The sequence below is a fragment of the Heliangelus exortis genome, chromosome 4, assembly GCF_036169615.1.
Source record: "Heliangelus exortis chromosome 4, bHelExo1.hap1, whole genome shotgun sequence".
Lineage (NCBI taxonomy): Eukaryota > Metazoa > Chordata > Aves > Apodiformes > Trochilidae > Heliangelus > Heliangelus exortis.
Window position 1 is genome coordinate 31,692,537 of NC_092425.1, and position 13,849 is coordinate 31,706,385.

The following is a 13,849-nucleotide window of genomic DNA, read 5'->3' on the forward strand; positions in this document are numbered from 1 at the left end:
ACTTGTCTGCCACCTCAGTCTTCAAGCTGTCTGGAATTAAGGATATTAAAACTAGTAGTCATGATTTTATAATTCTTAATCATTGCTTTGATTGTGTGCGTTGATTCTTGGGGATTAATTGAATGGCTCTTTGCTAGCATCTCCATCAATACAGACTCTCATGGTGGTTTTATTTACACCTCCTCTTCAAGCTGGGTGATCTCTCTGTAGTCTGTAGCTGTACCATCCACCAGCAAAGCATAGTAGGTAAAACAGGACAAGCAACATGTAGAGAGGACTGGATCTGCTGTTTAACTGCATGTCTAATTTTTTTCCTTGTTTAGAAGAAAGGAATGACTGGGTTAATACAATCCTCTATGCCCTGAAATCACAGTCTGATAATGACTCTCAGTCTCGAACTTCTGTCGCCCCTGAGAAAAGTGGATATCTTGAGCTGAAAGGATACAAAACCAAAATCTTTATTCTACTTCAGGGGAATACTGTGTGGATCTGCAAAAATGAGCAGGTAAATTTTTCATATGCTTTTTGTGAATGAATACTTATAAAGATGATTTAACTAGTGAGTTGGAAATTGATGGCTCTTTGTGAATAGGTGCATTTCAATATAAATGCATATCTCTTTTTATGTAGTACTTTATTGCTGCAATTCTCAGGAGGCTTCCAAAAGCAGGCAAAGTATCATTATGTCTATTGTGCAATGGAAAAAATGAATATATAGTGAGGTGAAGTGAAAAGCCCTGAGTGTCACAACAGGTTAGTGGCAGGGCTGGGATTATTCACTCTTAAAATGTGTGTTATAAGCACTCTACTAAATCAGAAGGCTCATTTTCAGCACTGTTTGCACTGTCCTATAATAGAGTGCTATGCAGAAAGTGTGCTTTACAGAAGCAGGTTTTGGTATTTAAGTGATTCTCCAGCTAAATGTTCAAAACTGTTGTTCTTTATATTTTAAGAACCTAGATTGAGCACTTTCTGTTTGTACACTGTAAAAAGAAATCCAGTATTAAAAAACATGAAGTGGGTATGTCATTTCAGCTCCCAAATCCAGGGTTCCTTGGTTTTTTGGCATGAATATATTACAATATAAAATTGTTAGCTGTGGAGCTCTTTAGGATGCTGTATTTAGGGAACAAATGGGAATAATTGAGTTCAACGAATGACTGTGGGAACTAGTGGAAGAAAAAATCTGTTGTAGTACATTGAGTGGAAGGTATTATTTCTTTGTGAGTAAATGGATGACAAGTAACTGGAACCTGGGAGGTTGTTTGGGGGAGGTTTTGTTGCATACTTGCCTTGTTCTTATTTTCTCCAAGATTTGTGTAGAGGCAAACTCTTGTTTCAAATGTCAGTGGTCCTGCAGTAAGGCTTTTCATTTTGAAGTTGAACTCACTTCCCCTCCTGTAATCCAGTAAAGTGTGAAATTATTTAGATAGATTTGGGTGACCACATAATGTTCAATATTAGATCTTACTATTTAGTCCCAGGGAATGGCAGGGAATTTGAGACTGAGAAAGCCCTTTTTTCCTTCCTTCTTTCTGCTGTGCTTCAAGGAGTTTTTGTGTGTCAGGTACATTCTTTGAAGTCAGTCAACAAACAACTGATCAAAAGCATGATGCAGTTTATGGATTTGTACTGTTCTGTAGCTCTAACAAAATTTCATCAATTACTTAGACATAATATTTTACCAAAAGTATATTGGTTACATTTCATTTCAAATTAAGCCTGCAGCATGTGTTTTGCTGAATGAGCACCATGACGATGAATTGGTCTTCATAATTGAGCACAGTACTCTAGCTATACTGAAACTGTCAGTTGTCATTATTCTAATAAATAGGTGACCTGCCAGTTAGTTCATTTAAGTAGAGTTTACAGGTAGATGTCTTTAAAGACATCTAAAAATGTCCAAAACCAAAATGCAGATGTCACCCTCCACTCTGTTACCCTCTACTTAACTGGGGTTCTATTACATTATTCCAATAGCAAGAATGAAGTCAAACAGCTTTGCATCTCAGCCTGTGGCATGACCTTCACTGTGCTGAAATGCTCAGTGTTACTGTTCCATCATGGGTTTTCTGGGTATTTCACCACTAGCAATCCCTGGGCTGCATTTGCATCAGTGAGAGTCCTCTCTTTATGGCCCACTTTTACTTTCAGAATTAATACCATATTCATCTTATGCTCCTGAATACTTCTGAACACTCCCTTATGGATGTTCTGTGCTACTTCAGGGAGGTATATATGCACTTGGGGGGGAATTTGTTTTCAGGCTCCTATGTCTTTTGAAGCCAGCTATGTCAGTCCTGGGACACTGTACCAGGCATCTAATTTTTGCTTTCATCCTTCTTTCCTACTTTACCTACATATGACCATTAGGAGCATCCTTCTTGCTTCATGAAGTCTTTTAGTCTTTCTCTGTTGTTATGGGGAACTCCCAGCTCTGCCCACCGTGCTGACTCAGTTTTTCTGACTCTATGTGTTGAGAATAAACTGTTCTAGAGCCATTCACTGATGAAGGGTTCTTGATTGCTCAGTTACATGTTTTCAGAGTACAGATTGTGACTAAAATAATCTATGACTTCACCCTGTCCCTTACTCAATGTCTAATCTTATAAATTTAAAAAAAATATTTTATGTGTGTATATGTGTTTTAATTCTATTGCTTCTGCTGCTTTGTAAACTGTATCAGCTCTGCCCTTTTACTGTTATTGATTTCAGATTTTCTTTAGCTGATCATGAAAGCATACCCTTACATAGCCTTTCTACTAGATGTTTTTTCCCTTCTATTACATAGAATCTCTGGAGAGATCACTAATTTTCTGCAGTGCAGCAGAAAACCAAAATCAAGCCCTTAAACAGAATGAAGGTGAGACAAGCTGCCAGCCCATCAGCTCCTTCTATGTGTATGAATATTACAAAAAGTGGTACAAACCCAACTTTTTCCCAAAGCTTATTTACTTAAACCAAACATACCTAGTGGTTCCAAGAGATTTCTTTTTAGATCCTTCATTTCAACAATGTCTCTTTCTTTATGCAATGTCTGGCTATTTGTGAACAAATAACTTCATTTTAAGGTTTCGTAGTATATGGTTCTTCTCTCAGTACCTCTTGTGTTTTATTTGCAAGTTGAAAAACTGTTATTATTACTGTAGCTGTGATGAAAAACCCAGTAATACAGAATTAATCCTTTAGATGGCTCTGTTGTTCCAAAAATCTTTCCCTGACTCAAGTTTGTGCTTCAGTCGGTAATTACCAGGCAAATATGTCCAGGGATGTCCTCAAATCCTGTTCATATTGGAATTCACATCCATACTAGAATGACTCCCGGAGAGACTTAGAAGGGTTTATTATAACTGCAGTGCTAAAAGACACCTATTTAGACCTCTTACAATGTTGAAATGAGATTGGATCAAGCTGATTCATTGATTTCTGTTAAACTTGATAGAGGAGAGTCAACTGTTACTTCAGAGGATTTTTCTTCGTTGTTGAAAGTGAAGAAGATCGTATGCCAAATGCCAAATCCTAACAACTGCTATGAACTTCGTGAAGTTCAGATTGAGATCAGAACATGATGTCTCAGGCCCATTTCTAGTTAAAAAGTGATTGGTTTAGCTTGAGCTGCTGGCAGTGATATAGTGCTAGTATGAAACCATCAATTTCTTTGACTCTCCATGTACTGTGAATTTCTTAAACTTCCTCTCTGGAGCAAAAGTGAAAAATAGATTGTACAAATCAATTTGTTCAACCTGCAACTTCCTAAAATTCCCATTTCTTTTGCAAAATCATGTGTGCTTAAAAAAAAACATGTCATCTGATCCCTCATGTCAGCTCAAACATTGGCTTGAAATGTCAGTCTGCTGAGTGGTGCCAGTGATAACTTCCCCTAGGTGATGATCAGAAGGACTCCCAACAGCTGCTTGTCTGATCTGCTAGAATATAACCCTTTTGTTAGAGCATGTTTCAGATTCGCTGATCTCTAAAGTCGGGGGGGGGCCCAAGGTTTCGCAGTATTTGCACTAGAATTTGGCTTTGATAAACGGAATTCAGGAACCTCTTTGTTACTACTTTGGTTGGTTCTGAAATAGATGTATCTACCTGGAATATTTAAGGAAACTCCGCCAGCTATTGACTGGGCAATGGTGTATATGGCAGTGTGCCATAATTATTTGTGACTTTTTTCTTCCATGCATGCCTCCAAGTTTTAAAGCTTGCATAGTGATGAGTATTCTCTCTCTTACATACAAGCAATAGTACCCATTTCTTATCAAAAAACCTCTTGTTTCATTTTGGCTCAATGCTCTTATGGATTTCAGAGAGTTTTTTGTTTTGTTGAAGATTGAAATTATTTGCTCTGTGGCAGATGGGTATGTTTATTCATGGTGAGTGAACCAGTAAGAGAGTGCCTAGTTATTTTCATTTCCTCTCCACTGCTGGTGGTGCATATAAAGCAAAACTCAACAGCATCAGAAGATGTATTACAGGAAATTGCATTAAACAGTCTGAAGATGGTGAAGGGTGGTGTAGAGAATTGATAAGGGGATAGATAGAAGGAGAAGTCAAAGACAATGCTTGAGACTGGCATTCTGAAAGAGAGGAACCAATATGAATGTCAGCAGAGGGAAGTGGAAGGGCTGAGTGCACAAATCTCTGTGTGCATAAGAACACAGATTGGTTCTTACCTCTGTTGAGAAACACACGCCTAAAGGGGAGTGCTCTGAGCAACCTGATTGAGTGAAAGATGTCCTTATCCGTGCAAGGTGTTGGACTAGAGGATCCTCAAAGTCCCTTCCCATCCAAAACATGCTATGGTTCTGTGAAATTCAGTGCCAGAAATGATGTGGTAGGGATGCAGGGGCAAACTTAGAAGTCTATGACTTTCTGGTGTATAGCAATGGCAATTTAGAGCTATACTCTGCAAGGGGATTGTTTATTAGGAATTACTCTGTAATAGTGCTTAATAACCATGAACATGATAGATGAGAAAAAGAAAAAAATATGTACATGTTCTGTTAAGTACAGTAGAAAGTGTCTAAGGTGAAAAGGAAAGAGTAGTTAAATGAAGTTGGAAGGTGACTTGTAATGATTGTCATGCTAAAGCAGGATGAGAGAGACTTTTAATGTATTTATTTAGATTCTTTGTGGTATGATACTGAAAATATTTGCAAATAGGAAATAAGTCCTAGGTGATGGCAACAGAATTATGAAAGAAGAGATGGGGACAGGAACTGAATCTGTGTTGAGTAGCAAGCGAAATAGTCACAAATTTTGAGATCTCGTGAGGAACCCTAAAAAAAATAAACAACTGACAGTTTTGGAAAACAACCTGAGGAAAGAGCTAGGAGATTAAAGGCAACAAAGGAAAGTGGGAGGAGTAAGGAGACCTTTCAGTTATTTGATAGGAGGAGTGTCACGGTTTAACGCTGGCCCGGCAATTAAACCGAGTAACAGACGCTCTCCGTTAATCTCTCTCTCCTCCCTGATAAGAAAGGAGAGAGAATAAGGGAGAGAGACTTATGGGTTGGAAACTAAACTACACAACTTTAATGAAACAGTAATGATAAATAGGAAAAATTACTAAATATATACAAATATACAGGAAAATGGATACCACATTCCTCCCCCTTTTCCCCCAATAGCTCTCACGTCACCACCGAGGCTGCAGGGCAGCTCTGGGAAAGTCCAGGCTGGACTCCTGGAGTCGGCAGCAGTCGGGAACTGGAGGCAGGAACACACAGATAAGGGCTGGCACGGATCAGGAGCACAGGCAGACGAAAGGACGGGATCCTTCCAGGATGCCGGGGTGAAGAAAGGAAGCAGGAAAGGCAGGAAGGGCAGGCAGCCGGAAGCTGGAAATCAGGAAATCTGGCTTGGCCCTTGTGATCCCTCAAATTTATACTGAGGATGACGTATGTGGGATGGAATACTCTGTTTGGTCAATTCTGGCATCTATCTTGTCCGTTCCTCCCCAAAGGAGGGCTGCAGGTGGGACCTCTTTATGTTTTCCTCAGAGCTGAGCAGTGTCCTTGGCTCTGCATACCAGTCTCTAGCAGTAACTAAAAACATCAAGTGTTATCAGTCCTAGAAACACACACTGTCTGAGAAACTTGCTGTTAACTTCAGCAAGTGCAACTACTTACAAGAGACTTAGCTAAAAGCAAAAGTACAAGACAGAAAATCACCTTTATCCTGGCCCAAACCAGGACAAGGAGGTGAGAGGAGAGGGAAGTGCCTGATATGCACTGGCGTGGGGAATGGAAAGTGAAATTATAAGAAAAGAAGAAACACTGTCATCTGTGCCATCGTGTTTGCCCTATCCCCCGTCCTTATCTCCCTGCCCAAGAACACACGTGCTTTTGGAGATTTTGTGATGAAGCTGCTGTTTTTAATAACTGGGAAGCTCTCTAAAGAAAGAGTTCTCTACTTGATTGCTGCTGTGGACTATGACCAAACAGGTTTAGAAACCTGGATGAGTGTGGCTCAGAATATTTTAAATAGGTGGAGGTGACAGAAAAAGGTTTTTGTTTTAAGATCAAATACACTTGGTACATTGGTAACATGAAGTGGAAGCAAATGATCCAGCCTCTTTTAAATACAGTTGTTTGCATCAAGCTATATCTGGGATGATAGATTAAGCTCCCATTCCTAATTTTCCAGCAGTTCCTTGGCAAGAAATTCATTCCAGTCTTCCATGTGCAAACCATGGTGAAGGCCAATTACTATTTGTGACATCAGAAACAACTAAAGAAGAAATAAAGCAGGCTTCAAAGCTTCCTTTTTTTTTTTTTGCTTGTTGTGCAGTGCCAAATGAATGATTATAGGAAATTTTGTAGAGTGGGTGAAAGGCTTATTGTTGGTCCAACCATTACTTCTTCAGTTTTAAACTAATAGCATACCTACTCAAAAAAAAAAAAAAAAAAAAAAAAAAAAAGTATTTAAAATATGCTATTAAAGTAATGTGGTTGGATCAGATAAGAAAAAATTCATGTGTCCACCTTTACAGGGTTGATCTACATTTTAGATGCACAAATAAGTTTGTGGGATGTTATTCTAGATTTTTGAAGGTATTACTAAAGAACATGGAAAAAGGCATAAACAGGAATTCTGAAAAAGAAACACCAAAATGCTAATGTTAAGCTTTTTTCCGTGCAGTTGAACTTTGTCTCCATGAAGATTTTATTGTTTCTGCTAATTTGTTTTTGTCATTAAGATCTCATTGAGATGTACGTACACCTAAAGCAATCCTGAACATTAGAAGCCTAATGCTTCTACTATGATCAGAAGTTTCATGATTGTGTTGATTTCTGATGGAGGGTAGGGAAGGAGAAAAGAAAATGATATCATCACCTTTTTAGTAACGTTCAGCCAGGCTTTCTGGATGACTAATACGCATCATGTAGAAGACAAGTATTTGTTTGAGTATTGTGATGAAAAAAGATTTTGCATAGTGGCACAGCACGTATGCAAACAATTGATGAAGGTTTTAGATCTACTTACTGTAAGATTACTCATGCAATATTGGGGAAATCCACTTTCCTCACAGAGTACTGGAATTACCTAACAGCATTGCTCATCACTGTACATTTTACTTGCATTTAAGAACTAGTAGCTTGGCTTCACATCCCATGACAAAATAATTTATTGGCTCCAAATTCCCAAATACAGGAAGCAGAGCATCACTGTGTGTACTTTCATTTATAATGGTTGACCAGGGCTGCATTTATTTATTTATTTTTCTTAAAATTACATGGACAAGTTATTTCTGCATTCTTTGAACATGAAAAATTGAATAATCATTTAAATAATGGATTTCTTTTTTGCGTGTGCAACAAAAAATTCTAAGGTGACTATGTATTTTTCTAGAATAGTTAGATCTCTCTTCTTTCAATAGCTCAATATTCTGCAGAATTAAATACAGCTAGAATGTTATTTTGCCCCTAGTTAATTCCTGTTGAACTGTAAACATCTCATTCAGTTCTCATAGGAGACATGCAGAAAAAAATGCTTACAAGCTTGGGTTTGCTTTTTCTCCTTTAAATTGAGGGCAATAGAAACCACATTTTTTCTCGCCATCTGTTACTTCTGTGCATTTGCCATATTTGGGACATAAGTAACTTTAAACTAACCAGTGGCAGCACTAATTTTTTTTTTTTTTCTTATTTTTTTTTTCTCAGCCTGCATCCTTTACTTCAGGTATTAAACTAATTAGTATAGTGGAAATATTGATATTTATGGAAAGTGACACAGCTGTTACAGCCGTAAAGAGCAGAGCATTTCTGAGGCAGTGTAGACAACATATCCTCATTCCTCAACTTAGATAGGTACAAACCTATGTTATGATAGTGTATGCGAATTCCATTTCCTAATTAGTTGTGTATCTTCTGTTGTCAACTTGCCTTTTATGAAATCTGGTACGACTTAATTAACTATATGTGGCTTATGAATTTAAACTTTAATTGGTGTGGCAGAGCTCAGATACATTATATTGCAAAAGGATTAATTTTGGGGGCACGTTGCCTGTATGACAGAGGTAAGTTGTATGGATTTCCCTCTGTGAAAATTAGTTTAACAGAGAGATGACAATATTCCTTTGTCCAGGCTGAAGTGGAATAGCAATATTCTTGAAGACCTTAGGATTTCCCTAATCTGGGATGAGTATGATCAGATGGGCACTGGCAGTCACATTATGATGATTAAAATGTTCTCCTTGGTTGCATTACTAAGTAAAATGGATTAGCATGCATCAGCAGGAGACCAAAGAGTATGCCTGCAATTCATTAATGTCCCTTATAACTGACACTGTAATGCCTGGAACCCCAAGCACTTAAAAGCAGATGATTGATCATTAATGCATTTAGCTTGGAGTAGCTGAACAGGCAGGAAAAGCACGGTGCTCGTAAAGAAAACTCTTTTGGCATTCATGGATTTCTGTTGTTACTTTGTGATGATTTTTGGGATTGGATGGCCTTCCTTCAGCCTCTGTTGGAGTCATCAGAGTAAGGACCACCGTAATTTGTTTAAGATGCTCAGAATTTTTTGTCATCTCCTTTTTCCCCTTGGTACTCTTTCACCCCCCACCTTATTTTGTTGGACACAATGAATCAACCAGTGGATGTTTGCTCCAGAATTGTCTTCTGTTCAGTGTGCACTGGACATGTGAGCAGTATCTGTGCTGCCAATGGAGACTAAGCAGGTTGGAACTGCTATTGCACTGCCAAAATAATAGGTCATTTGGGTTTTCATCAGTTATGGGAAGTGCATAGTTTAAAATGAGCATTATAAAAATGATCCTTAAACTGCCGAGAACTTTGGTATCATTGCAGCTAAAGTGACACTTTTGGACCTTAATTAAACTGATTTTACTTTGTGCTGGTTTCTTTATGTTGTTTGGAGTAATATGGCATTGGTCAGATAATAACAAAACATTATATTCTTTGCTCCACTATCTTATGTCTGCAAGCTTTAATTCTAAATAAATGCACCATCCTTGAAGCAAAAGGAAGGGAATTTATGATGTACAACATAGTAAGAATGTGAGGAATGCCCCAGTGGTGCTTTCTCAGCAATAATTTCTGTCCCTAATTAATAAATTGCTAGGCCAACAAATTTGAATTTAATCAACTCAAACTGAATTATTGCCTCATGAAACACTTCAATGACATTGTTATCAAATTAAATTCTCCCCTTAACAAAATAATATCTTGTTAGAGATGGCATGTTTTAAAACACATTCATTAACAATTGGTATCTTACAGATATTTCTAGAAAACTTCACTAAAAAGTTATTTCTATCTCAGCATGTGGGTTAGACACCCCCATCCCTTCTTCATACTCCTTCCTCAGAGATCCACCTGAATAACTGATTGATATATAACACATTTAAAGAAACATTTGGAAAATCGTACATGCACTAAATGGTAGCAAAAATCATGCTTGGTTACCTTCATTTAGAGTGGAAGGTTGCTGAAACAATTGGCAGAGGGCAGCTGGAGGACCATGTGACAGTGGTTCAGAAAGAAAATATATTCAGCTTGATAATAGAGAAGGCGGAAAGGGATGATTCACAAAGTAAAAGATGGAAATAATCTTGTTTGTATTTTAAGCCATACCTAGTGACATTACTAGGTTTAGAGCATTTCAAACAACTTTTATTTGGTTGGGCATGTTTTGTTTATTTTATTTGTTTGTTTTGTTTGTTTTTGGTTTGTGTTGGTTTGGTTTTGGGTTTTGTTGGTTTGGTTTTGGGTTTTGTTGGTTTGGTTTTGGTTTGGTTTGGTTTTGGATTTTTTGTGGGGTTTTTTGTTTTCTTTTTCTTGTCTATCTGGGGACCTTTATGTTGTATTTCTGCAGTATTTCCAAAAAAAGTTGCTTTGAAAAGCAGTATTGACATTTCTTTATTTAAGATGATCTAGGCTATTGAAGAAAAAAATACTGCTGTTGGCTGTGACTCCATTTTTATTACAGAAAAATTATTGTCTGTCTCATACTGTTCAGTGTTTTCAAATTGTTGAGAGTTCTATACCTGGCATCCAGGCAGAGAGGAGTCTATATCCAGTGCCCTGCATTTGTTCACGTTGATGCATGTCTGCAGTCTCCAGTCCAGCCTGCAGAGCTGCATTAGAGGTACACGAGTGAGTTTTGCAGGAGGTCTTGAAGCAGTGTGGCTGCAGTGGTATAATTAATATGGTTTGCATGCTGCTTCCTGTTCCACAGCCAGCCTGGCTGGCACTGGGGTGAGAGACTCTGCAGGATACTGTGGGATGATGAGAGATGTGATGTTTTTCCAGCCAAGGGCTGTAATTCTTTGCCATAGGGTCATAAAGAAGTTCAAAGGCAGATAAAATGACAGCAGTCAGCAACAGCAGCTCAGTTCCTGCAACACAGGAGTAATTGCAGCCCATTATTACCATTGACTCTTGCTTCTCTCCCCTGAAGGAACTGAGCAGCTGCCCATTTACTGGGCTGCAAGAAAACTGATGAGCCAGGAGATGGGGGTCAAAACGAAAGTTGAGAAACTGATCAAGGCAAAATTCGTTAGTCCTGAGTAGCCATAAGAGAAGAAAAGGAGACAGTGCTGGTTATCACTGATGCCCAGGTAGGAGATGGATTCTGACTTCAGGTTGGTTTGTTTCACCTTCTACTTCTTTTTTCAAAAAGAGAAGTGAGGGGGGTTCTAGCGTCTTTTGTCTAATTTTATTTAAAACAAACCAGCCACACGGCAAAGGTACCTGCCATTTTGATGTGACTTATCTGGAAAGGGCTTATTTTACCTTGAATAAATACATCAGCTGTTTCTGTCTTTTCTCTGTGCACTCTGTAATCATTCCTATGCGTAGGGTTTTTGTTTCTCGCTTTTCCTTGTACAGCTAAGATGATGCATAACTTAACTTTCTCTTTTCTGTTTCATTTAATAACAATGTGCAGTTGGTGAAACTTAAAAGCCTCATTTGAGGATGGGCTTAGGTACTTGTACTTGTGTATGGTAAATGTGTAGTTAACGGTTGTGAAATTGTGTGGCTACCTTGGTGTTCTCAGCAATAAATGCTGATGTGTAAATAAAAGGGTTACATCTACAGAAAGCTCTGCTTGAAGCTCTGCTTCTTCATCCTTCTCTCATTGAGGAATAATGGAATATCAGAAACATATCTCTTAATATATGCAGGTGGAACTGTACTGGAATTTTACATGAAGAAGAAAAACTAAAGGTTAATAGAGTGCACAGTAGGAACAAAACCAGAAGATGTTATCACAGTTGTGCATGATTCTGTAGTACTGGCTGTTCAGGTCTTCTAATTGTGCAGGTCTTTCACCCACAGACCTAAATTTCATTCTCCTAAGCTACATGCAGATGTCGTTTAAAATTAACCTTAAGAACCCTGTGCGGACTTTGTTCTAGCTACTTATCTTTCTAAATGGAGGAGTTAAAAGATGTGTTTCCAATATATACAGGGTAGTTTAAGAAAAGCTTTTGCTTGTAGGATCTAAACAAAAATACCAGGAGTAAATCTCTACCTCTGACAACGTCTGTTGGAGCTTTGCCTTTAATGTTAGAATTGCCAGTTTTCCATTTTAAGCCAGTGTTTTATTTCATTCCTGAATTCTTATTCATCCTAGTTTCTTAAATAGAATGGTCATGCTGGGAAAATACACCACCTTCTAACTTCAGTGTGTTTGCAGGGTGCAGCTGCCCATAGTTGCTAATACAGGAGGATTCTTGGGAAGATTTTCTGTTCTCAGAAATCACTGTAGGATGTTATAAGCCTCCTCACCCATAATTGGTATAAAAAATTATGCTGCTGGGTATCTGAATACCCTGAAATGCGTTGATTTTGTAATACTGATTCTCATTCTGTATTCCTCTTTGTGGGATTATTTTTTAAATTCCAATTTTGGTCAAGCCTTTGCAGTTTAGATGCAATTTGTGTGTTGAGATGCATGTGTATACCTCCAGTTACAAGCCAGACAAATTTTTTCAGAGCCGTGTTTCACCATGACACAAAATGGGTTCAGTTTGTCCGTTTCAAGGTCAGGATGTTGCTGTTAGATTAGCCTGGAAATCGGTGTTTCCCTTTTTTTTGTCCCTCTCCTCAAACAAATTGCCATTGTAGGTGCTATTCTTTAGTAATCTCTGATTTGTAAGGCATCTTGACTTATCTGAACATAGTAATAATAAGCATATGTTTGAGAATAATTTTTTTTTTGATTATTGCATGATGTTGAAAGCTGTTGTAATAGAAAATCGAGGAAACAAGTCTGTAAACTTGCAAAACCTGGAAGTTTAGCTTCTATTTGCTACATTGCTCAGTTTATTAATGGTTTCAGAGTAACAGTTAAGTAGTGATCAAGGCCCATTGACCCACACCGGGATTGTGCTCTGAAAGGGTGTTAACATTGCTGTTGGCAAGTTTTGCTTTTTCAGTCTCATTAAATTCAGATAAGCAAGATTTATTTCTTCTTTGTGGAAGGAGATGGATGGGAGTGAGGGACCTGAGAAATGAAAAGAACACAGGAGACAGTTGGAATCATTATGCTACAAGGGAGCCACTTGTCTGTAGCTTACTCTGGGTTCTACAAGACCTTCCTGTATCGTTCATTTTGTGATTACAGGAGGCTCAGTGAAACAAACAGGAGATAGACATAGAAGTAATAATCGGTGATAATTAGTTAAAGATCCTATGATTTTTTTTTTTTTGTTCTTTCTACCAGCTGGGTCTGTAGTTAGTAACACAGACTATGAAGGCTTTTTGGTAGGAATATGTTTTATGGAGGTGTTCAAAAGAAGTATAAGTTGTGGTGGTTAGGAACTTGGTTTAGCACTGGACTTGTAGAATTAGGTTAATGGTTTGGCTCGGTGATCTTGAAGGTCTTTTCCAACCAGAATGATTCTGTGCTTTTTTGTATTGTGTTTTAGCCTTTGCTTATCATTAGCTGGAAAGAATTTCATTGCAAGCTTGAATTTGCTTGATTTTTACATAAGCTTTTTACAAAAGCTTTTCAAAGTGTCTTGAGTTTTGGAAGACATTTATCTTTTAAAAAGGCTGTTATGTTATGTATAATTCTTAGCTTTAACCACTGTAAAATAAATATAAAAATACCACAAAAGAAAAAAAAAAAAGGCAATGGCTTATATATAAACTTAGAATAAACTTATTTACATTGGATTTACTAGGAATTCAGTAAACTCTAATCATTTCCTACTGGAACTATTTCAATATTAAAGTATTGAAAACTGCATTGGTTAGTGAAACTCTTACATATTTGCTTTTATACTAACAGTGTTTTCTTTATGTGGAAAAATTACCTTCATATGGAAAAGCCGAGGCAAATACAGGAGTACCTGTTAAGCAGTAGTTGT

The 13,849-nt window shown here is 37.8% G+C and overlaps 1 protein-coding gene across 2 annotated transcripts in view; it reads left to right on the forward strand.

Moving 5' to 3' along the window:
- Positions 1–13,849, forward strand: part of ARAP2 (ArfGAP with RhoGAP domain, ankyrin repeat and PH domain 2) — a 127,624-nt gene that overhangs the window by 30,156 nt on the left and 83,619 nt on the right. For both annotated transcript variants that reach the window (XM_071743784.1, XM_071743785.1), the window contains exon 10: positions 324–505. In XM_071743784.1, the coding sequence (XP_071599885.1) occupies positions 324–505 (182 nt within the window). The remainder of the gene's footprint in view (positions 1–323; positions 506–13,849) is intronic.